Source organism: Stylophora pistillata, chromosome 7 (genome assembly GCF_964205215.1).
Source record: "Stylophora pistillata chromosome 7, jaStyPist1.2, whole genome shotgun sequence".
Taxonomy (NCBI): Eukaryota; Metazoa; Cnidaria; class Anthozoa; order Scleractinia; family Pocilloporidae; genus Stylophora; species Stylophora pistillata.
The window spans coordinates 4,183,853-4,208,815 of record NC_142525.1 but is presented as its reverse complement, the minus strand read 5'-3'; the positions used below and the strand labels follow the sequence as shown (position 1 = coordinate 4,208,815).

Sequence of the window (24,963 nt, the reverse complement as noted above, 5' to 3'; positions counted from 1 at the left end):
GTACGAGTATTTTCAATAAGTAATGCGGACCTCTCTGAAAGCAGCATCCCTGGTAACACCAAATTCTAACTAATTGACAGGGAAATGTGTATCAGCTGGAGGGGAGAATTAACGATCAGATGTTGGGAGTTAAAGGGTTAAGAGACAAGAGGAACAATACATGAGCAGGGTGGAAGGGAGGGGTGAGGTGGTCTCAACGTGTCCGTTGGAGAAATAAACCATGGGTTAAATTTGTATTTGCATGTGTCAGGTGCTTAGTCACTGGAAACGAACAAAAAGCCAGGCGCGTAAAAAAAACAAAAAAAAAAAAAAAAACAGCGGGATACAGAGGCTTTCATTTATTGTCAGGAATATGGGGATTTGTAGTTTAAATACAATGCTGGGCGTCTGATTTTCTTAAAACAAGTCACTACTCACAAAACAACAACTCTCCAGAAACACTCCGTCAAACAACGGTGTATACAAAACAGAAACAAACTTTTAAAGCCTAAGATCTTGTCTTGTGTACTAAATTGGCTGAGTTCACCCACTGAAAAGATATACTCGTAATCTATCGTCCACAGTAAGTTCGGAATCGAGCAAGTACAAAATTTCCATTTTAAATACATGTCAGGAGCTTTGACGTTAGACGCTCTTCTAAGCTCGTAATGGCCTTACCTCAATTTAATCCCAATCGCCTACTTGATATTGCCAGAAGTGATTAACACGTAGCTTCTCCCCATTATATTCATACATTATCCAGCAAACTGGTAATAAGAACTTAACACCTGGTAGTGCACATCTAACATCAAATTCTCGTAACTAATTAACAAGGAAATGCGTAACACCTAGAGGAGAGAATTTACAATCAGATCTTGAGAGTAAAAGGGTTGAGGTAATTAAACCAATAAACTTAAAAAATGTGCTTTGGAACTAGCCCCGTCTATTTGTCATCTTTTTAATTTATTTCTCGTAACTGGTGAACTCCCTGTTGAATGGAAAAAGTCTTGAGTTGTTCCAGTCCATTAAAAAGGATATATGTATTCTGTCTTATCTTAAGCCTCTCACATAAATACTGACAACAGTCATTGCTCGCCCTCACATTTTGCCCCTCTTTCTTGTTTCATTCAGTTTTGAAGAATTTCTCTTTTTTCCTAATCACTGACGGCTTTTCCTAAAATACTGACCTGAGGGTTTAATGTCCCATGGAAAAACAAGAAAGGAAAAGAACGTGCCGACAAGAAAAGAAAACATGGACAGGATCAATCGGGAATTAATTCAAAGTGAGAATAATTGCATTAGGCCACTCTTACGCCATTATTTACAGTCACATCAGTCAACCTCGTTCCCAGGGTCTTTCCCTTAGTTGGGGGTGAATGAATAAATGAAAGCCTTTATTTAAAGAGGGTAGCACTTAATAGCCAGAGGCTAATAAATTTGTGGCCCTCACAGATTACACAACTATATAATCAGATAAATATGTAAGCTAAAATATGTAATCATTTAAAATAAGCATTTCAAATAAGACAAGATTCAATTAAGAAGATATTATTAAATAGTAAAAATGATGCAAACATTGTTCCTTAGAAATCTTGGCAAACATGTTCTTTTTAAAACATGCTATAGAATCTAGTTTCCTAATTTCAAGAGGTATACTATTCCACAGTCTTGTAGCCGAAACAGCGAAAGAGCGTCCTCCCTCTTATTCTCTTTTGTATTTAGGACAAACAGCATTAATGCTTGAATATCTAGTGTTGCGGGAGTGCCGCTTATTATTAAAAATTAGGTGTTTATTAAGATAATTCGGCAAACGCCCAGTAATTTGCTTATACATTATTATGCATTGATCTATCTTATGTTGCTCATAAAACGGAATCCAACCTAGCTTGTTAAACAAAGCAACTGATAATGTCGAGCGATCGGCATAAGAAATAACTCGCGCCGCACGTTTTTGCAATCTTAAGACCCTATAAACCAACTCTTTGTCGCAATTTTCCCAAACCACGTTGGCGTAAGACATAACAGGGCGAATAATGCTATTATAAAACTGAAGTCGCTGTTTAAGAGGCAAACAGGCTCGAATCTTAGTAGTATTGCGATTCTAGAGGCCATCTTTTGACATACTTTCTTAATATGTTCATTAAATGACAATTTGCTGTCAATTTCTGCTCCTAATAAGGTAGCGCAATCCACATTATTGAGCTGTTTTCCGTTTACAGTAACAACTATGTCACTTCCATTTATGTCAGCCACACATCTTTTTCCAGTGATCGTGAGTACTTTAGTCTTGTCTTTATTTAAGGGGAGCTTATTTGCTGAAGCCCAAAATTGAATTTCAGAGACAGACTTATTTAGTGAGGAACTTAGGTTGGCTAAGTTTTTCACATCCGCAAAAGCGTTGACAGCCATATCGTCTGCGTAAACGTCCAACTGAGCACTTTTATATAAGGGAAAATCGTTAATAAACAAAATGAAAAATAAAGGATCTAAAATACTGCCCTGAGGGACTCCATGTAACATCAAAACTTCGCTTGACTCACTCCCATTTACACGGACAATTTGGTTCCGATCCGACAAATAAGAGTGACACCAGGCAAGCTCCCGGGTGATTATACCGTACAGCTCCAACTTGCGCAACAATAGCTTATGGTCCACCATGTCGAAAGCCTTTCGATAATCGACCAGGACCATGCCGCATACTTGATTGTTATCTAAGCCGAACAAAAGCTCGTCACTAACTTAATTAGGTGGAGGGGTGGAGCTTGAGGTGGGAACTAAGGGCAAAGGCCTTTGGAACGCGGTTCTCACATCCGCTAGTGACACACTCGACTGCCTAGTGTGCTAACTTTTTTTCCTTTCCACATTTTGAGGTAATCTGCAATCTATTACGTAGCATATACAGGGCAACGTGGAATCTGAAGTCTGTGTCACCATGGCCTAGAGAGCGATTTTTGTATTAAATAATTAAAACTTCCCTGTTAGCGCTCACTTCAACAACTTAACCGTGATTTGCACTCTCCTTCGGTTTTGCTTCATATAACGGTGCATGCAAAAACGAAAAACTACTGAAGGCATAAATCTGTATGATAAATTGGCTTGGTTCACGTAATGAAAAATTTAATCCCGCAACCTATCTTTGCAATAATTGGCTCGGCTCAAGAATGGCTCATAAATGAGTTCGAAATCGAGTAAGTCCAAGAAAACAAGCCTTTTTTCAGAAAATGCCAGAAGTGATTAACATGTAACTTCTCCCTATGATATCCATATATTATCTAGCAAACAGGTAATGAGAATTTAACACTTAGTACTACAAGTCTAACACCAAATTCTAGTAACTAATTAACTAGAAAATGTGTATCAACTAGAGGGGAGAATTTACAATCAGATCTTGAGAGTAAAATGGTTCAGGCAATTAAACCCACAAACCAAAGGTATAGGAAGCAATATATTCCCAGCGAGCAACCTATCAACAAATTCTTTATTCAATGCGATTCTATTTACAACAATCGTTTTATTTTACTCACATTGAGCTTTAACAGTTCAAGTACTTTGTAACTCTCGTTGACCCAGAAAAAAAGATCCACAAAAGTTACTTTGAGTACCGATAATAATAAACTATCAAGTCCACAAAAACTATTAACGTTTTCAGGCTTCAAGCTGCTTTCACGACAGCCTTTTACCATAAAGTTCTACTATGATCAGTAATGATTCAAAATATTTTGTTTCCAACCATTTCGTAACTGTTCCTTTTTTAAGATTTAGCTTAAAATTAAGATCATTAAAATAAATTGGCGAGATCTCTTGTAAGCTAACGATGTAGATTAGTTTGACGCTGCTTCCCACTTTTACAGAAAGTGCTTTAAATAGCTATATTTCTAAATTGCAAGTTCAAAACCTGGTCTGTATTTCTCCACTATGGCTTGAACAGATTTTTTTTTTAACTCACTAATACCAAATATACTCCGAATATCTAGTCTGGTTAGCTTACAGCTTGGATTCTGTAACGCTTCACATAGACTGGCAACACCGGTATCAGTGATCTTATTATACCACAGATTTAGTGTGGTTAGCTTACAGCTTGGATGCTGTAAAGCTTCACATAGACTGGCAACACCGGTATCAGTGATCTTATTATGAAACAGATTTAGTGAGGTTAGCTTACAGCTTGGATGCTGTAAAGCTTCACACAGACTGGCAACACCGGTATCAGTGATCTCATTATCCAACAGATTTAGTGTGGTTAGCTTACAGCTTGGATGCTGTAAAGCTTCACATAGACTGGCAACACCGGTATCAGTGATGTTATTACTCAACAGATTTAGTGAGGTTAGCTTACAGCTTGGATGCTGTAAAGCTTCACATAGACTGGCAACACCGGTATCAGTGATGTTATAACTCAACAGATTTAGTGAGGTTAGCTTACAGCTTGGATGCTGTAAAGCTTCACATAGACTGGCAACACCGGTATCAGTGATCTCCTCACCTCTCAGATCTAGTGTGGTTAGCTTACAGCTTGGATGCTGTAAAGCTTCACATAGACTGGCAACACCGGTATCAGTGATCTTATAACTCAACAGATTTAGTGTGGTTAGCTTACAGCTTGGATGCTGTAAAGCTTCACATAGACTGGCAACACCGGTATCAGTGATCTCCTCACCTCTCAGATCTAGTGTGGTTAGCTTACAGCTTGGATGCTGTAAAGCTTCACATAGACTGGCAACACCGTCATCACTGAGTGATAGTCCTCTCCTCAATGGTCCTGCTATAATCAATTCAGACACAAGAGAGTGTTCATTGATCAGTGAATTACAGACTCGTTGCATTCCAGACATTGTTGGGTGGCAATCATAAAGTCTCAACTTCTTAACTGGGACGAATTTATCAGAACATTTGTCTTGTGCCTCTCTGGCTTCCTCTTTATTTAGTTCACTGATAATGTCCAACACAAATGATAATGCAATGCTGTCTATATCTGATAAACCATCAAAATCCATGACGCCGTCTGAACTACTGAACGCTTGCGGATGATTCCTGATAAACGTTTTAGCGAATTCTTTGTCTTGATACTCACTCAGACACTTTGCTCTGAGAAATCCAGTATCATTCCCTGAAACTTGACTACTGGTCAACAACTTTTCCATCAGTTCCTCTTTTCCCTCACTTGACAAAATGCCAGCCATGAATTGTAAAACCATTTCAGAGCATTTCTCGACTGGAATACAATTTTCCTTTACAAACCAATGGGCGGCTAAGAATTCTTGGACAGTGAGATGTGTGAAGCTGAAGTGTTTCGTGGTTCTGATCGAACCAGTCCTATAAGGCTGACCACAGTAAAGAAGACCGCTACCTTTCAGTTTGTTGACTTCTTCCAACTCAAAACCGCCTTCTATCTCGCTTTCATCAAAAGTTGGCTTCCTTTCAAGCAGAAGTTTTGCCGCAAGTTTCGATAATTTCTCTAATGTGGTTTTGATGACCGGAGGAGGCTTGAATTTGTTAGGAATTTCTTTGTGTTTGTATTCTGACTCAGAGCAGTGCTTAAGTTCAAAAATATCAATAAGTTTTGTGTAAATGTCGGTTGTTGAGACAGGAAGGTCACGAGGATTTCTTGTTTCGTTTAGAGTATACTCCATCTCGAAGCACAACAGATAACAGAGCATAGGAATATGAGCAAAACTGACTAGGTTCTCATTCTTCATGACATGTTCAAGCACAGCGCTCTTCATATTTTCGTTTTTCTTGAAGTACTTTTCAATGTATTCTTTAACCTGTTGTGAAGAAAATCCCACAATTTCTACGTACCGTCTAAAACGGATTCCTCCCAGCTTATCCGATTCATCAGGCCGCGAGGTTACAACAACGACAGAACCTTTCAGTATTTCTCCCTTGATGAGTTTTGAACATAATGCGGCCACCGGCATTTCAGATCTAGCGTCATTGTGATATTTTTTCCCCGAGTTTCCAGTGATGTAATCTTGCTGAGAATACTCATCATAGCCGTCAAGGATAATTAAAACTTCTTCGGGATGGCTTACAATATACTCAAATGTAACGTCATCTAATATTGAAGAAAAGTTTAAGATTTCGCGTAAGGTCACACGCTTTTCCTCAAGCAAATTCAATTGACGGAAAGTAAGCAAATAAGCAAATTTGAAAACTGGAATTTTAATGTTTTCTCTTGCTCGGAATAATTTTTTGTTGGCCCAATCACGAATCACCTTTTGGCAAAACAGAGATTTCCCAATCCCTGCTTTTCCAACGACAAGAATAGAATTAGGATTCTCCTGATCAATACTCGTGCCAAGAAATATTTCATCGCAGTGCTTAACTGGAGTACCGCTGACTTTTCCGTAACACTCAAGCTCTTCACTCCTTGAATATGTCTCGTCATTCCTGGTGAGGCCTTTTCTTCCATGTTGTATGAGAAGATTAGTGAATATTTCATCCGTTTTTGCGTTGGAAATGTTGTGAGAGGCTAGCAGTTTGGGTTGGAACTCCGTTTGGTCTGTAATGGAAGTCTTTAAGGCTGTAGTGTAAGCAGTTATGGCTGAAGGATAAGAAAGAGAAAATATTTGATAAATAACAAGAACGCGAGGAGAACAGTTTGTGTACTTTACTGAATTCTTACTCCACAGGGTTGAACTTTTAAAGCTGTTGTGTAGGGACTTACGGCGAAACGAAAGGGGAAGGAAAATATCTTATTAATTATGTGAACACGAGTAAATGCAGTTTAAATACTTTCCATCGAATTCAGCACAGGGAGATTAACTAGCAAAGAGCCGAATGCTTGAAAAGTGTCTATTTGTGTCGATCAGTTGAGAAATCCACCCCTATCCAAAGGATAGAAAAGGTTGTTTCGTTAAAGCGTTATTTCTCCCTTAAAATCAAGTATATCATAGGGTAAACGAACCCTTTCGGGCGGCTAGTATATCGGCTGACAATGTCCACTACTGAGCGACTGTCTGAAAAGTGAATATTTGCAGGGGTAATCGCATAGAGCCGAGTAAAATTAAGGATTAATTTCACGGGTGCTTTCAGAAATCTAATAAGAAGATCAATAACGCACGCTGTTAAGCACGTTCGTGGAATGCCATTTCAGTTTTCACTTAGTTTTACTTTTGTACAACAACGTCAAAGAAATGAAAGCAATCCTGTTGAAAAACATTTGCCAGCAATGATATCAAAAGTTTTAGGCAAAGGTAACCTATTTTAACGTTTTCTAAATTTTGGTACTTGCCTGGGGCCACTACCAAAATTAATTTAAAACTGCCTTCTGTCTCCGCCAATCGGCATTTGGTAACTTTGCCCTAAGTCTATCTTACAAGGCCTAGAAGCGAAGTTTCGAGGGAAAATATAACATCATTAGGACAGTCTCCGAGCCACGAACATTATCAGTCAGCAAACCAGAAAAGAGTTTATTTATTTTGTAACTCTTAATTTTCATATCGCGCGAAAACCGCTTTTTAAAAAGCCAGAGTTGATCTGACGGCGGATGAGTATATGCGACCAGCATTTTAATACCACTATCACTGGACTCAACAAAACGAGTGTGTTTTTGTTGTGTGCAAAAAAAGAAAAAAAAATAAAAACCAGAGATGAAAAGAGAAAACTTTGGAGCAGGCTTTTTTTCCACTAGCTTTGTTTCTCTCTGACGGAAACAATGACAGGACAAATATCCACGCAGACGGGAGTTATTGCCTGATAACTTAGGTATCCAATAAAATAACACGAGAATTAATGGTAGGTTGCAATTCGTAATAATTGTTAACAAATCTTTCCCTCCCCCTTTCGCTTGATAAGGTTTGTAACAACAACAATGGATTTCATGAAAAATTTATCCTTGAGAGGGGAGTGGAGTCTTGTCAGAATAGGTTGAAAAGGGTTGCGTGACGTATCATTAAGGACCCTTGACAGGTCCTGTTAAGTCACTTACAGCCATGAAAGATGAAAAAATCTTTATTTTTCAAACTCCATCACACTTAAGACCCCTCGTAACTAATTTCAGAAATAGATATTTCCGTCAATTTTGCAAAACCAGATTTTTTTAATTCTTAATCGCTGGTAAGAAGCACTCCCTTGAGTTTAAATATAAGTCAGTGAGGATCTCTCAAGTGCACGATATCTCAGACCTGGTTTACGCTTAAGCAGATTTCTTTTTCTGATTCGTGACCAATCCGGGACCTTTAGGTAATGGATACACTTAACCTAAAACACCAATTTGTAATTAGAACAGCGTTCCGACTTAGCCGCTACTATGGAGATCAAGAGGGCCGCCGAGGTGGAGCTAAGAGAAGATTTTTTAATTTCAATACTTTAAAACCATTTTTGAAGTTTTAAAGTTTACCTAACTTCATGGAAAAGTCTAAATCTGCAATTGGCAACAAAATTGTCAACATATTACTCTTTCTATTGCCTTGGTTAAAATAACCTATTTGCCTGAATAGTCCCAGGCTCATAGAGAAATATTTACATTATCAAACGACAGATGTTGAAACAAATGATGTGACAATTGGTTCCGTTCTCATCTAGTTTGAGAGTACAGTCGAGGTGAAAAATCTGGTTAAAAACCGTTTCATGACGGAGCGTTGCTACATTCAGCGATGTGCGTAATGAATTGGAATTCCTTAGCGACAGAGGCCTCCCCTCCCCCTCCCCCTTGAATAAACCAGTGGATGTTTTAGTTTTTTTAATTACTTCTCTGAAACCTTGCAACCTGCTGTTTTTTTTTTTAAGTACGAGGAGAGCGGAGGTGGAGTTGAAAAGATCGAGAAGTAATTTGTAATGATTCCCAGGGAAGAACCAGGCAGGAGACATTACCTAAAGGAATGTTCAAGGAGTGCTAAAAATGGATATCATAGGCATAGTTGGCAGAAGAGGAACTATGCATGTGGAACTACCGATAGGGTTGTAGAATTTTTAGGGGAGATCAACTAATGTGACTTGCAGGTAGCCTATAAGTTCAGGAAACGTTTGGTATAGAATTGGCCTACAATGAGGTGGTACATAGTTGAAAAAATGTTTACAGTAAACATATATGCCAGAATATTAAATCATGACTAGAAGTTCACGATATGGGCCTCAGCGTGTTTGAAAAAGTTTGGCAAATCATTGTCTTTTCTTTTACAAGTGCTGCGGTATGAGTATTAAACCTATTGTCACAAAGTTTCTCAATTCTTTGTCTTACGAAAAGCAGTGTTACTCCTCAGTGGATATAGGACCCAACTATATTTGTTTATTTCATTTGCAACTACTCTACTCAAAGTTAAGGTACAGTACATACCACTCTTTGTCTTAAATGTTCTGACGTCTGGCTCACTGTCTCCTTGTTTGTTGACAGCAAACAGCTTCATTTCGTACTCTGCGTCATACTCGAGACCAGTTATCTTGTAGTGAGTTTCCACAATGTTTCCCCGTTGAACCGGTACTGTAAATTGTGTCAATGGTTGTTTCGTCCATTCCAGACGGTATTTAATGCTGCAATTACTGCTGTTAGCCTCTACTTCTGACCAGGTCACAGTGAAATCTATGTCAACTTCACTTTCTACAGTTGTGATGATTGGTTTCTCAGGTAAACCTGTTCAAAATAATAATTCTTTTCAATTTTGTCTCCGATGAAAGTAAAATACTTACTGTAAGTAGATTAATTGCTGTGTGTAATGAATTTAAATTCCCTAGCAGCAAACAAGTGGATTTCTTAGTTTTTTCAATTACTTCTCTGGCCTTTTACAACCTCCTGATTTTCTTTTAGGTAGATGGAGAGGGGAGTAGGGCTGCAAAAACGGAAAATTAATTCTTCCCCCCCCCCCAGCAAATTCATTGAAAAAGTACAAAGTTGGAAAAAATGTACTCAATAAACATATACGTCAGAACATTAAATAATGACTTAAAGTTCACAATGTGGGCCTCAGCAGTTTTTAGTTATATCCAAACTCAACATGTTATTTCAAAGTAATTAAGACAAGTATACATGTAATGACTGGTACGGAAATGTAGGAGTCCAATAGAGCAAATTGGGCATACAGTAATCTGTGAATTACAAATTAATACTCAGACATAAGATTTTTAATTCTATGCCATGATCACTGAGGTGTTTGCTTTCAGAGGCATACATTTTCAAAATGGTTGGCTGGTAATAAATATCAACAAAAGATTCAACTAATTGATGCAACAAGAAACATCAATAAAAAGATTGATAAACTACTCTTTCCAGCATCCAAAATTAATCACAAGTCTAATATCAGTGTCATTTACAAACAAATCAAACGTGACCATAAAAAATTTTGGGCAAATCATTCTCTTTTCTTATATGAGAGCCACAGCATGAGTATTAATCGTGTTGTCACCAGGTTTCTCAGTTCTTTGTCTTTAAGTAGAAGCTGTGCTATTACTGGATTTAAGACCCAATTAATTTATTTCATTTCAACAATTCCACCAAACATTAAGTGACAAGTTTAAATAAATGTACATGTACATACCACTGTGCTATTACTAAATTAAGACCCAACACTATTAATTTATTTCATTTTAACAAGTCCACCAAACATTAAGTGACAAGTTTATATAAATGTACATGATTGTACATACCACTCTTTGTCTTAAATGTTCTGACATCTGGCTCACTCTCTCCTTGTCTATTGACAGCAAACAGCTTCATTTCGTACTCTGTGCCATACTCAAGACCAATTATCTTGTACTGAGTTTCCACAATGTTTCCCTGTTGAACCAGTTCTGTTGATCCTGTCATGGATTGTTTCCTCCATTCCAGACGGTATTTAATGCAGCCATTACTGCTGTTAGCCTCTACTTCTGACCAGGTCACAGTGAAATCATTGTCAACTTCACTCTCTGTATTTGTGATAGTTGGTTTCTCAGGTAAACCTGGGCAAAATAATGTTTCTTTTAAATTTTGCCTCTGATGAAAGCGAAACACTCATGGTAACTAATTAAAACACAAACATGTAATTTAATCATTTCAACAAATAAGAAAAATGCAGAAGGTCTTCACAAAACAGTGGTTGGTTTGTCAGGTCAACCTATTGAAATGTATGTCTGTTTAAAATTTTTTTCTGATGAATGTCAAGTAGTTCAATCATGTTATTCCTACTCCAAAACATGAGTATAATTGTAAATCTGTTAAGGTTTCACAAATAGTATTGAAAGAAGGGGATTTATATTACACAGTCAATAATTTTCATATTGTTTCCATGGCCCAGTTGTATTCAAACTTGTACTAAAAGTTCAAAGTCTAAGTTTAATCTAGCAATCAACTTAAGAGGTAATTGTAATCAAATGTCATTGAAAAGTAGAAAAAAAACAAATGCATGGGAATTGTAACTTTTTTTTTTGACAAATGGTATTACCCCTTCGCACCCTGACATTCTCTGTATACATATTCTCCATACTGTACTGTTTACATTTCCTACGGTGGTGACATTAGGAGAGTTTTTTGAACAAGGTTAGGGCTCCTATAGCCTGTGATCATTTCCCTTACTCTTGTGTGATTCAGGGATGATATTTTAAGGAGAAATTTGATGATAGTTAGGGGTTAAAAAGTTTAAATGCAGAGGCTCTCAAAATCACATGTCAGATAATTTCTTTTCGCTGAATGTTAACATGCCCACTACCATTCATTCAAATTTTTTACCATTTTATGTTGCTTCGATTCTCCAAACGCTCATTTAAAAACAAAAAACCCACAAAACTCTGTTCTCTCAGTGTGAAATAATCATGTTGGCATTTTTTTGGGACAGATTACATGGTTTCCATTGGAGAGCATCCATGTGTTACAATAAACAAAGAGTTCTGAGATGAGGTGGCAAATGTTATATCAAATGAAATTAATTAGGTACACACCAGTCTTTGTCTTAAATGTCATGACCTCTGGCTCACTTTCTCCATGTCTGTTGAAGGCGAAGAGTCTCACTTCATACTCTGAGTTAAACTCAAGATTGGTAATTTTGAAGTGGGTCTCAACAATGTTTCCTTGTTGACAAAGTTTGCTGGATCCTGTCAAGAGTTTCTTCCTCCATTCCAGACGGTATTTAGGGCTGTCATCGGTGCAGTTTGTATTTGGTGCTAACCAAGTTGGAGTGAACTCCACATCCACCTCACCTTCTTCTTTTTGGATGGTTGGTTTGTCAGGTAGACCTTTGAAAATTATTGAATCAGGATTTTAAATTCCTGATAGATGCAACTGTTATTAACAATTAGATCTTTGAGGTAATTAACCATATGTCTAAACACTGAGTGTTCATCTTGAATAATGATCTCTTTAAATTTAATTAACTAAACAAAAGAGTAACATCACGTGCATTTTCTATGCTCCTTGAAACCTTTGCATTACTTTGCTCTCATCTCATTAACCTTTAATTTGTTTAGCCAGAAGATGATTCTTCTTTTCTTAATTCTGCACAATTTCCTGATCAATGTACACTACAATTCAACTCACCTAAGATGTCTTCTACTCTTGATTTCTTGAACCAAACTGGATCACATACAAGCCGCTGCTCATTAACCTCAAAGTTTAGAATTCCAACTGCTTTAGTGTTCCTCTCACCTTCTTCCAGTAAAACAGTCGAGCAACACTCTGTAGGGCTGGGTAGGTGACTATCATCATTTTCGGGAACAAGTTTCCCTTGGATGTATTTGTAACTATTACTTCCAATATAAACAAACAGGGGTTTGCTTTCCTTTACACCTATCTTAGGTTCGAGATCCCTTAAGACACTGGAGTGCTTGCGTCTAAATCGGTTATGGTTTAGTTCTGAACACTCAGAATCAACAAAAATCACCACCAATCCAGAACTGACATAAAGTGGACTTTTTTTCATGATACTCTCCAATGGGTAACATTTCAGTTTTGAATTTGGTTTAGTAAACTCCACTTGATATTTCTGAGCATCAAAGTTCTCTTTTGGAATGAGTTTGGAACTTGTTATGATAAAGTACTCACTCCAATCAGGGTTTTGGACCTTAGGCTCATAAAATAAACACCCCCAGCCAACAGCTCCATCTTGATGTGTTATTTTGCAGAGTGCCTTGCGTCTCTTCCTTTCAAGTACATCATATGATGGCCGAAACATGAGCTCCATGAAAGATTGTGCCATTTCACTGGAAAGAAGCCAGGATTACCTTGATGGTAAGAGAGAAAAAAACTTATTAACATCATATTCAAGTTACAACCATAAAGATGTACGTACAGTCCTACTGGATTTGTTCAGTTGAAAGAGTCCTCGCAAGCTACAATTACTGCATAAGATCCATGTAATAGCCCTTGCCAAAGGAGTAGTGTCTTGTTAATTATCTTTAAGTTGGTCACTAGATTATGATAGCCATGATGCGATAATGTATTCTCATACTTAAAATGTTCATCATGTTACTGTTGTGATTCCCCTAACAACCAACCGTCCGATCCACAGAGATACAAATGGCCACTGAAACCAAAATGCACTCTACAGTCAGAGGTTTTAATAAATTTTTCCATCAGAAGCTGCCAATGGTGTATTAATAGGTAGATGTGACCAGAAAGGGGCCGTAAAGGCCAAACCCAAACACAAGAGCCTCAGAATAAATCCTTAGAAACCTTTATAGGTATGTTAAAGTATGGATGGAAAACTTTATCGCCCCCACAAATTAAGACTAAACAATTGGTTCATGCTTAACTTTCAACTGTGGGTAAATTGAGGTAATGATAGAAAACTTTTTTGCCCTGCATGCAAATACTCTACAATTGGTTCATGCTTTCAACTGTGGGTAACTATTTAGAGCGACCCTAAAAGCCAGAACGATGGAATGCTGGAACGACAGAATGGTTGAATGACAAAATGCTGAAATGATGGAATGCTGGAACGACAGAATGCCGGAATGCTGGAATGACGGAATATGATCCCAAATGATAAAACGCAGAACGACAGAATATGACCCCAAATCCTAACCCAGAACGACGGAATATGACCCCAAATCCTAAAACCTGGAACGGATGTCAGGACATGTTGACAAAGACAATAATGCACGTGACTAAAACTAAGTGTTGATTTTTCATTCCTTTGCTGTGTTATGAATATTTATGAACCATTATACATGAAAGGTAGCTGCATTGTAAACCTGTTTATTTATCTTTTGTTCGGCTAAGGAGATGGCTCAGGAGATTTCGTGGTCGGTTTCATTGCGTATTGCGAGCATTTTTGGCACATTTGTTTGTAGTACCAACGAATCCATTTTAGAGCAGCTGTAGGTGCACTTAAAAAAAAATCATATTTTACTTTTAAGGAAAGGTCATGAGTCGGTTCTGCTGCCAATCAATTGCAGAAGTATCAGAAGATTAGGATTAATGTGAAACTAATTGAAGACTTGCGATGAACTGACTCGACAGCGCCACGAATTAGGCCAATTTTGAAGGTTTTGTTAAAGAAAATGCCGTAAGCCGTTTCAATTAGATTTCTCCTATACGAGGGAGAATTTTAACAAACGAAGGTTGCTGTCATATGTATTGGACTAAAGCCTACCAATGGACAAAGTATGGACGAAATTGAATTTTGAGCTGTCTCCGCGATTTCTTTGATTTTTACCTGCATCTAATCTTAAGTTGTTTATTGGAAAAAGGCATTTCCCCTCAAAAAGTCTATTGATTCATACTAACGAGTATGAAGAGTGAACACTAAACGTAGTGTGAAAGTAAACACAATATTTCATTCATTGAGAACAATCCCTTTCTTTCCTTCAAATTTAAGGCTAAATGAGTATATAAGTCATAAAAAAAATGCCTATGTATGCCCTATCCGAGAGCTTGATTATGGTACAAGTCTGTTAAGATTCACCCCCTTTCGGTTTATCAAGTAACTAAACTGTTAACAGAAGAGAGCACCTTATAGCATAATTTTTTCAACTCTTGGCAAATCTCCTTAACTAACATTATTTGCCATTCTATATCTCTTTGCACAGTTAATAGAACACTGCAAATATCACATTTAGTCTTCTAAGTTTCCTGGGTAGTCTTCAGCATACTCAATTAGTGGTGGTGAGTTAATTTGAGAATATCATCCAAAATGTCGCAGTAATAGCAAGTATGATAGACATTGTAAGAAATATACAACTTTTTTGAGAGACATGTTTGGGCATGCATATGACATCTTCACTCAATGAGTACTCATTGACTGAGTGAGTACTCATTTACTCATTGACTGAGTGAGTACTCATTTACTCATTGACTGAGTGAGTACTCATTTACTCATTGACTGAGTGAGTACTCATTTACTCATTGACTGAGTGAGTACTCATTTACTCATTGACTGAGTGAGTACTCATTTACTCATTGACTGAGTGAGTTCTCATTTACTCATTGACTGAGTGAGTTCTCATTTACTCATTGACTGAGTGAGTTCTCATTTACTCATTGACTGAGTGAGTACTCATTTACTCATTGACTGAGTGAGTACTCATTTACTCATTGACTGAGTGAGTTCTCATTTACTCATTGACTGAGTGAGTACTCATTTACTCATTGACTGAGTGAGTACTCATTTACTCATTGACTGAGTGAGTACTCATTTACTCATTGACTGAGTGAGTACTCATTTACTCATTGACTGAGTGAGTACTCATTTACTCATTGACTGAGTGAGTACTCATTTACTCATTGACTGAGTGAGTACTCATTTACTCATTGACTGAGTGAGTTCTCATTTACTCATTGACTGAGTGAGTACTCATTTACTCATTGATTGATTGAGTACTCATTTACTCATTGACTGAGTGAGTACTCATTTACTCATTGACTGAAGATGGCATATGCATGCCCAAACATGTCTCTCAAAAGAGTTGTATATTTCTTACAATGAATATCATCCAACTTGACATGTATGGATTTGAATAAATTTTGCGCGTTCTGCATGGAGATATACAAACACACTTATAGCAAGCAACACCGGCTGTAGGCAAATTATCCTGCTGTTAATTTGTTTTTTTTTTTTTAGGTCAGTTTAAATACCTTATGGCTGTAAAAATATCTTATGAAATTAATGCAGCCTGCAAGAAGAACAAGGTGTGAAACTGACTTTTTTGACATTCCTACACTCGATTCCCATTCTAAACTCCATATTCCAGATTCCTTTTCTTACATTTCGCAAAAACGCGCTCAAACATGGCAAAAAAGTTCTCAAATAGTGCTCGATAGCTACAGAAACTGCTTTAAATCTAGAAATAGCACACGAAAGTTGCTCGCAGTAGCGTTTTTGTTTTTTTTATTATTTCCTAGCAGAGATATATACATATCCTAGTTTAATCAAACTTTTAACTCTCGATTTTCTGTCGAGTATAGCAGCGTGTGTCGTACAAAAACTCTTTATTATCAGTCAAGCATAGTTTCTAAAGCAGTCATAGCATCACAGAACCGTATACAATCAACCTTATTAAGCTACCACTGTTATTAGTCTTCCTTCGATCTATTGTATCGAAGTATCACAGAAACTTCAATTCAAGAGCGCTAAAAGTGAAGACGAAGTCGCGAACCAATCAAATTGGACTGTCCCACGTTTGGAAGGACCTTAGCTCGTGCAGTTCCAACACAACAGTCAGCTAAATAGGTGACAAAGTGGAATTATTCATAATTCAGCCTCATGATAAAAGAATTACTCGGCGTTACTTAATTAAAACATTTCCAAGACAAAACATTGCATTTAACAAAGGGAAAGTTGTGAAAATTGTGCTGAAACTTTTCCCAAACAGCGCAAAATGCTCAAATTCTGATAAAAATTCATTGTGATCAAGAGTGCTGGGAATGTAAAATAGTGCTTAAAATTCGAAAAAGTGCCAAAAAATGCCCAGCGCAATCGGGACAGGCCTACTTACATACCTAATTAAAAATTCCACTTATGTCATGGAACTGCACGAGCTAAGGTCCTTCCAAGCGTGGGAACAGTCCAATTTGATTGGTTCGCGACTTTGTGTTCATCAAAACTTTTAGCGCTCTTGAATTGAAGTTTCGAGAATATTCCATGGCTGTAATCATAACAGATACTTGTATCCTTACACTTATTGCTTCTTTAAATTATGCAAGAAAATCTCTTGTGTTTTGAACAACTCAGCAAAGAATGTAAATTGAGTTATTTAACAACTCAGTTTGAGGAATATTTTCCAAGTCTTTCATCTATTTGACTTTCGACTGCCGTTCGGCTTTAGTGAATTTTGAGTTCTTGCATGTTGCTCTATACTTTGGAAGAAAAAAAAAACCTTCGAAATTCAAAGGTTACCCACTGTAGAATCGAGCTTACACGTACCAATAAGCTTGCTGAGTTAAGGAACTGAGAAGGATTTTACAATATGTGTTTCTTAGGCGTCGTTTCCTCATGTGCGATACACGTACGTACACAATGATCATTAATGTTACTTCATCATTATTTCACGTTGGTTTGTTAAAAGCAGTTTTCTTACCTTTGGCCTTGAGCTTCTCTCCTGGTGTAGGCACAATCTGTTACACAACGCAAGAAGTGGATTCAATCAACAGCTGTTGGAAGAAATTGATGTGACTTCAACACACAGTATTATGTAGCCCACTCAAATGGGTCTGCTCGCTTTCGATTCTCTATGAAATGCCTCAAATTGAAGGTTTTTCGTCAAATCGTCTTTCTTACCCATTTTTTGGTCCTAAACTGCTTTATCTGTATAATAACACGTGGGTTGCTCTTTGCGAAATTTTAAAAAAGGATCGAAGATGCAAACAATAATTTTCCTGTCTCAGCATTGAGAGGATTTACATTATGGAATCGCACCCATTGAAAAGCGTCGCCCGTGAAAAGTGAGGTATCCATGATGCTTTGTAGGTTGAATGGGGTTGCAAAAGCTTACCGCAAGCTTCATCATCATCATCATCATCATCATCATAGTTTATTTAATAAAGCAGGTTGAGGGATAGGCAAGACATTACGTCCTGATGTGGACCTGCATCAATTAAACTATCAATTAATAAATACCTAATTAGTGAATAGACCGAAAATGGTATGTAAATAATGACAATTAAAAGAAATAAATATTAATAACAATACGGAGTAAATGTTAAAAGTATTTAAAGTCAACAGATTTGTAGGAAACGCTGCAGGAAGCTTTAGCAACACTGATAGATTTCAGAATTCTCTTTTTTTCCCTGAGTTTTCTCTTGAAGGAAGTTAAGTTTGAACTGTTCTTCATGTCTTCGGGAAGGAGGTTCCAGGACAGTGCAGCTCTGTGCTTAAACGAAGATCTTCCCATTTCTGTTCTTGGTCTATGAACCTTAACTTTTAGGGATTTTCTTAAGTCATAAGGAGTCTCGGATTTCACTATTAAGTCATTTAGAGGCTCGATGCTATTTCCATGATAGATATTGTACGTAATAATTAAAAGTCTCCTGATGTAATGAAACAATAGAGTTCCAGTGTGGAGCGTTCATGATATCATCACTGTGGATGCTATGGGGTAGGTTGTATATAATTCTAGTAGCTCTTACCTGAATTCGATCAATATCATCCGTCAAGGTTGAAGAACAAGACCCCCAGACTACAATGCCATACAAAATGCTAGGGATAATAGTTTTATAATAAATGTTTTCTAAGGTTGGTATCGGTAAAAACTTTATCCGATTCAGTACTGCGACTTTGTTGCTGAATGACTTACAAACGTTCTTTATGTGCTCCTGCCATGATAGCTTGCTGTCAATTGTCACCCCAAGACATTTAGATGATGATTTGTACTCAATAAAGCTATTACCAAAGGCCAAGCGTGGCAGGGGGCCAATAAAGTTCTGGCTAGAAATTATCAGGGCTTCAGATTTCGATTCGTTGGCGATTAATCTGTTTGATTGACACCAGGTGTACAGCTGGTCTAGTACAGACTGGAGTGTTAAGATGATATCGTCGATGTTGTTTCCAATTGTAAAAATAGTGGTATCATCGGCAAACATAAATAATTCACCACTAGTTATTGATTCTGGAAGATCGTTTACAAATATTGAAAATAATTTTGGCCCTAGTATTGAGCCTTGGGGAACTCCATGTGTGATGGTTTTGGGCTCGGACTGATATCCTGATATTTGGACAAATTGTTTACGTGCAGACATGTAATCGGTAAGCCACGAATGCAAATCGCCAGATATCCCAGTTGCCTTCGGCTTCTCTAGAAGGATGGTATGGTTCACTGTGTCGAATGCTTTTCGAAAGTCAATAAGAAGCACGCCCACTTTAAGGCCCTTGTCCAGCGCATTTTTCCAGGTCTCTGTTAGGTGAAGTAAGAGGCTTTCAGTTAAATAATTTTTCCGAAAACCCCACTGTCTATGAGATAACAAGCCTTCTGTGTGCAAATGGTTGTTCAGGGTATCACTGACAACATCTTCAAAGATTTTCCCAGGGATACTGAGGAGGGAGATAGGTCTGTAGTTGTTCACTTCTGTTGGTGAGCCTTTCTTAAATATGGGGTTAACACGTGATAATTTCCAGCTTGAAGGGAAAGATGCGTCACATATACTCTTCCTGAAGATTGGTAAAAGACTGTGAATAACAGGGTCACCAATCATGGAGAGGACCCTGGGGGATACTTGGTCTGGACCAGTAGCCTTCTTGGGGTTAGCAGCTTTAGTCAGTTTGTTTTTTACCAGTTCCCAGCTCATGTCAGTTTTGTCCCTGGTAGGAGTGACTCTAGTGATAAAGGTGTTTATAGATGACAAGTTCAAAGGGTCAAGTTGCTTAGTGAGGTCTTTGCTGACATTCACAAAAAAGTCATTAAAATACTCTGTCTTCTCTAAATCATGGGTTATTATCTCCTCGTTGTGATCACAGATTGGACCAATGTTTTCAACTTTGTGTTTCCTCAAGACTTGGTTGGTCAATTTCCAAAATTCATTAGAATCAGTAGCTTCATTGAACAATTTTTGCCAATAGTCAGCCTCAGCACTTCTAAGTAGCTTCTTAACCTCACATCGCTTCTGTTTGTAGAGACCCCATAATTCGGGTCGCCTGATGACTTTGCCTTTTTAAGGCGCTTGTATCTTTTGTTCATTTCTTTCCTGATGGAGGTGTTGATCCAAGGAAGAGACTTATCTCTTATTTTAGCATGTCGTGGGGGTAGGTGGTGATGTAATATTTCATTGTATAGACATTGCCAAGCGTCTACACTGTCATCGATGTCGTCGAATAAACTAGTTATATGCCAGGGAGACCGGTCGAAGTCACTTCTAAGTTGCCTTGTGTCTAGTGATTTATAATTCCTGGTTGGGATAACTTTAGGTTTTGCATTACCTCTTGTAACTTTGGAGACTGCGAATATTAGGTTGTGGTCAGAGATACCCAGGTCGATGGAGCCAGAGGTTTGGATTTTTGAGGGTTGACTAGTGATCACGATCTAGTGCTTCGGTCTCTTAAGATCAAAATTTAAGAATTCCCAAACGGGAGTTGTAAAATTTCGCTTTGCGTCCGTTCAGAAACAATGGCGATACAATTGAAGCAATTAGTATTGTTTGAAGGTGATGAAACGAAGTGTGGTTATGGCAAAGCTGAGTTGGAACTGAGCGTGTACAGACGTGGAGCAGGAATTTACAACGTATACTTAAGCTTTTCGAAAAGTATATAGACTTTCCCGACGTGTTAAGTGAAACTGACAGCAATAACGGGCTAAAAAGGAATATTTCTGTAATATTATTTTGCTTTCATGGCGAAATTGATGGTCAGAGCCTAGTAAATCTGCGGCATTTCCGTCGTAACGTATTTATTCGTCTATGAGCAGAACTCAGCTATAGGCTGAGACCCTAAACTTGGGTCTGTTTTAATTGGGTTGTTAAAACATGTCAACTGAAAATACTCGGCTAAAAGCCGAGACCATATTCAGAGAATTCCATTCTCGAAAAAACTGAAATGAACGCAGAAGTTTCGAAACAGAGAAGTGTTTCAGTGCAGTATTGCCGTCGAAAACAATTCCGAGATAACCAGAGAGTACGTCATCAGTAAGTCTATGGTCCGAGATTTTGGTAAAGTTTTATGAAAAGATCGCTCAGCTTGAATAAATAGTTTTACATTTGATCGATTTTTAAACAATATCGCTTAATCAAGATTACGGCTATTCTTCTTCGATGAATAGCGCTCTGTTTCGGTTGTCTGAGCAAGAAACGATACTTGCGAACACCGGCAATACTTGAAACAATACTTGCCAAAACAGTCCTGCACGAAGTTACGCATGCTCTCTTTTTCTTTTCTAGCTTATTTGCATTTTCCCGTGCGACGTTTTTCAATAGAGTAGCAAAGCCATGACGTCACGTTTCCATGACAGCATTTTTCTCAGTTCTAAACAAACGCTGAGGTCTCGTTGTGTATGGCGCCATATTAATCATGACCTTATTTTCAATCTCTTCTTTGCTATCTTACTTCGAAGATGAAAAGAAATCTATCGCAAAAGGGGAGAACCACGTCAAATCTGATCATATAGAATGTTTTATGTATAATCAAGGCATTCTTAGAGGCAAAGTTCACGCTAGTATGAGATCAAAAGTCTACGAGGTTACGGTACGTAAGCTCTCTTGTATGTTTATGTTTATATTTTGTGAATCCACCTTCCAGCCATGAAAATATATTATTGAGTCTTTGAATCTTAAAGTATAAAGTACAACTACATCAAATACTTGCTTAGTTGGAAGACCGGTTTCCATGCGTAACACATCGTCACTTAACGTAGACACTGAGTATTTTTCTCTAAAATATTTTGACTTCTCTTCATGTTGTTGAAGGTCATTTCTCAGCTGCTTTACTTCTGCTGCAAGGATTATCTCCGAAGCAGTTAAATCGTTGAGTACGTCCCGTTCTTGATCTTCACTTTCGTTGCTCGGCAAGGCTTCTCTCATTTTTTCGATGTCGACTAATTCCTTGCCATCTGTACTTTTTTCCAATTTCCTCTTCTTCTTTGGTGACGGTTTACTGCTAGAAGGGAAAAGTTTTCCTTCGTTGTGCTTAAAAATCTCTGGCCCAAATACCTTCTCGCCATTTCTGAAATGGCAGCTGCAAACACGGCTGTGTTTGCTTGGTTCTCGATCTTCTCTCCTGTTGAAACATATAGAGATGTGGAATGTATTTAGATCAGAGTTGGATTTTGTTAGAAGTAAATCGAAACAAGCGTCAATCCAACAAGTACCATGTTTATTAGTCCGAAAGCCACAATACTTTAGTTTAGCTGCGATATTCTGGTTTTACAGTATATATGTAAGTTAAAATACAAACCTTAATAATCTTCTCCATCGATCATACTCAGATTTTTTCTTTTCTTTGCTCGGGAATGCAAAGAAGCGACAGCAATGACTCTCAGACTGGTGATTACATTCGGGTGCGAAACACTGAACCATTTCGCCTAATTCTCCAATATTTTAGATTCTGCAAGATATTATGGCCTTATCCTTCTACTTCCAGCATAACTTGAATGTACCACGAGCGTCAAACAAGGAGTTCAAAGTCTGTAAAACGGAGCTTCACATGACGCTTGCGTCCGCCATATTGGATAGAACAGTTTGTTTAGAAGTGAAAAAAATGCGGTCATGACAACGTGACGTCATACTTTGCCACTCTATGGGCGCGATTCCGTAATGCTACTTTAAATTGACAAGTGGAAGGACCAGCTAGACGAAAACCCTCTCTAAGATCTGCAGTACTCCGCAACAGTATGCCTTTCGGTCGTACTCCTATACTAAATGTAACTATTATAACCTGCATGAAGAACAAGCTGTGAAAACTTGGACTTTCTAGACACCGCTATCCTCAATTCCTTCTTGTGTTTTCGCAGTCAAGATATTTTATGGTTGTTATCAGAACAGACGCTTTTATCCTTATACTTGTTGCTGCTTCAAATTGTGCAAGTATATCACGTAAACTTTTAACAATAGAGCAAGGAACATAAATTGATTTCCAAAATAACTCAGCTGGAGGAATAATATTTCCCAAGTATTCGCATTTTACTTTCGATTTCTGCTTTCAGTTTAGAGATCAATTTGATTCTATCATGTTGCGTTCCACGGCCAAAAGACTCAAAATTTAAATGCCACCCGTAATATAATCTAACCTACACACATCAGAAAGCTTCCTGAGAGGAAAGGACTGAGAAACTGTAGTCACGATTTGACGACGTAGGTGCGGCTTTCCGTTAGTTTCTTACTGAGCGCCGATTGTGCTCGAGGCATGTGCAATTAATAATGTCATACCATACATCAATATCTATACACTGATTTATTAAAAAGCATTGTTCTTACCTTTAACTTAGAGATTCTCTACTGATTTAGACACAATCTGTTAGTTACACAACCCTTGAAATCGATTCCACAAACATCTGTCAAAAGAAATTGATTTGAATTCAACTCACAGCATTAATCACTCGAGTGAAACCACTTGGTTTTGATTCCTCGTCAAATGTCTCAAATAGATGGTTTTTCTCTAAATCTTCTGTCTCACCTGTGCTTCTGGCTCCAAACTAATTTTCTACATGACATCAAGTGACTTGTTCTCTTCAGATTGTAAAAATATGCGTTAGATAGCGTCCGACGATCCAGCACAATGGTTGGATGCAATGCTTTGCGAATTAAGGTGTTGTCTATCAGATCACGCGATCCGTCTAATACACCGAATGTAAATATGGCGTCCAATTTGAATTGCCATTGTTCTGGACTGACTAGCCTCGTCTTCACGTGGAATACAAAAGGATTATGTGTGGGAGGCTAGTCACTCCAAAACAATGGCAACTCAAATTGGACGCCATATTTGCATTCGGTGTATAATTACATATCAATCAGCTCAAACCAAAGGATCAGAAGCAGTCATCTGAATGACTGAAGACGACAGATCTTGAAATTTGAACCTCAAAGTGCAAATGTTACAACAAACGTCCAAATTACCTAGTCCATTACCCTTGATTCATTGCCAAGATCTCGTCTGTAACTTCCACAATTATCTGCCATACAATTCTTATGATGAGAATTAGAGAATTCGGTATTGGATCATCTGATAATCCCTCATTTATGTACTTTGTTTATTCTCACCACCTGCCTGCTTGATATTGTATTGATCTTGTGAGGAGAAATTCTGTGTTGATCACTTAAGGGAGTTAAAGGGTTTAGCTACGTCGTTATATACATCTCCACCTTTGGACCATCACAGACAGTTTGTAAGGAACAGAGCGGGTGAAAAATGTACACTTAGGAATCAGTCATTACATATGGAAGAGGTATCATATGATTTCATTTCATATTTTATGTGTTCTTCCTTTATGCCTTTTTTAACCGACCTCTCGCCTTTGTTAGAGCTCAGCGAATTAAAACTCGATAATGAATACTTATATTAGATTTACGTTTTAGACAATAAATCTGCCATCTTACTTGGCCAAAATGTATTCCGACATAAAATCGTCTGGATTCTATTTGTTTTAGCACTTTCACAAACAAAGCTTGACTGTTGACCCAAAAATCCGGACCAAAATATCGAAAAAGAAAGAGTAAGAAACTCAGAAATGGATAACGCGCTAAAGTGTCCACGTTTCAACAAAGTAAGCGGTCAGGAAACATGTAGTGCACTGTGGAAGTATAGAGAGATAATTTTAATGACAATTAAACGGTATTTTTACTTCCTAAGAGCGGTCTAATTATTTCCATACAAACTCGTATATTTTCACCATGACACGGCTAATTTCGCAAAGTGATCATCTTGCAGCTGCAGCTTGGGCTACCTTTGGTCCGCTCGATGTTGTATCGATATTGTAGGGGAGAAATTCTATCTTGGTCACTCAAATGAGTTAAAGAACTAAACGCGAAAAACAGAACCAGCTTACCTCTCAGCCTACCTAAAATTTATAGATTTCTTCATGGAAAGTACTGACTTACGATATATTTACACACGAGTTTGTTTTACGATGAGGAACGAGCAAGGCTTTGCGAACGAGTGAGTCAAACTCCCTTGTGGACAGAGTCTCTTCAAATGACACAAAAGTATTGAATGTAGTGGCTCG

At 37.8% G+C, this 24,963-nt stretch overlaps 2 protein-coding genes across 4 annotated transcripts in view; both read right to left on the bottom strand.

The window, feature by feature from the left end:
* The window catches only part of LOC111346639 (uncharacterized), a 327,471-nt gene extending 303,802 nt beyond the window's left edge, over positions 1–23,669 (bottom strand). Inside the window, exons 1-7 of one of the 3 annotated variants that reach the window (XM_088726994.1) lie at positions 23,418–23,669; positions 23,219–23,295; positions 17,404–17,476; positions 12,425–13,107; positions 11,830–12,123; positions 10,561–10,854; positions 9,257–9,550 (exon numbers count right to left, since the gene is read on the bottom strand). In XM_088726994.1, the coding sequence (XP_088583120.1) occupies positions 9,257–9,550; positions 10,561–10,854; positions 11,830–12,123; positions 12,425–13,082 (1,540 nt within the window). In that variant the 5' untranslated portion in view covers positions 13,083–13,107; positions 17,404–17,476; positions 23,219–23,295; positions 23,418–23,669. Of the gene's footprint in view, positions 1–9,256; positions 9,551–10,560; positions 10,855–11,829; positions 12,124–12,424; positions 13,108–17,403; positions 17,477–17,603; positions 17,728–23,218; positions 23,296–23,417 lie in introns of those variants that run through there. The other 2 variants (XM_088726992.1, XM_088726993.1) reach the window with 2 other exon arrangements.
* LOC148726266 (uncharacterized) lies at positions 21,479–22,487 on the bottom strand. Its single transcript, XM_088728691.1, has 2 exons — positions 22,200–22,487; positions 21,479–22,022 (listed from the first exon to the last, which is right to left on the bottom strand). The coding sequence occupies exons 1-2, from the start codon at positions 22,319–22,321 to the stop codon at positions 21,479–21,481; spliced, it is 666 nt and encodes a 221-aa protein (XP_088584817.1). The 5' UTR covers positions 22,322–22,487.
* Positions 23,670–24,963: the final 1,294 nt, after the last annotated feature.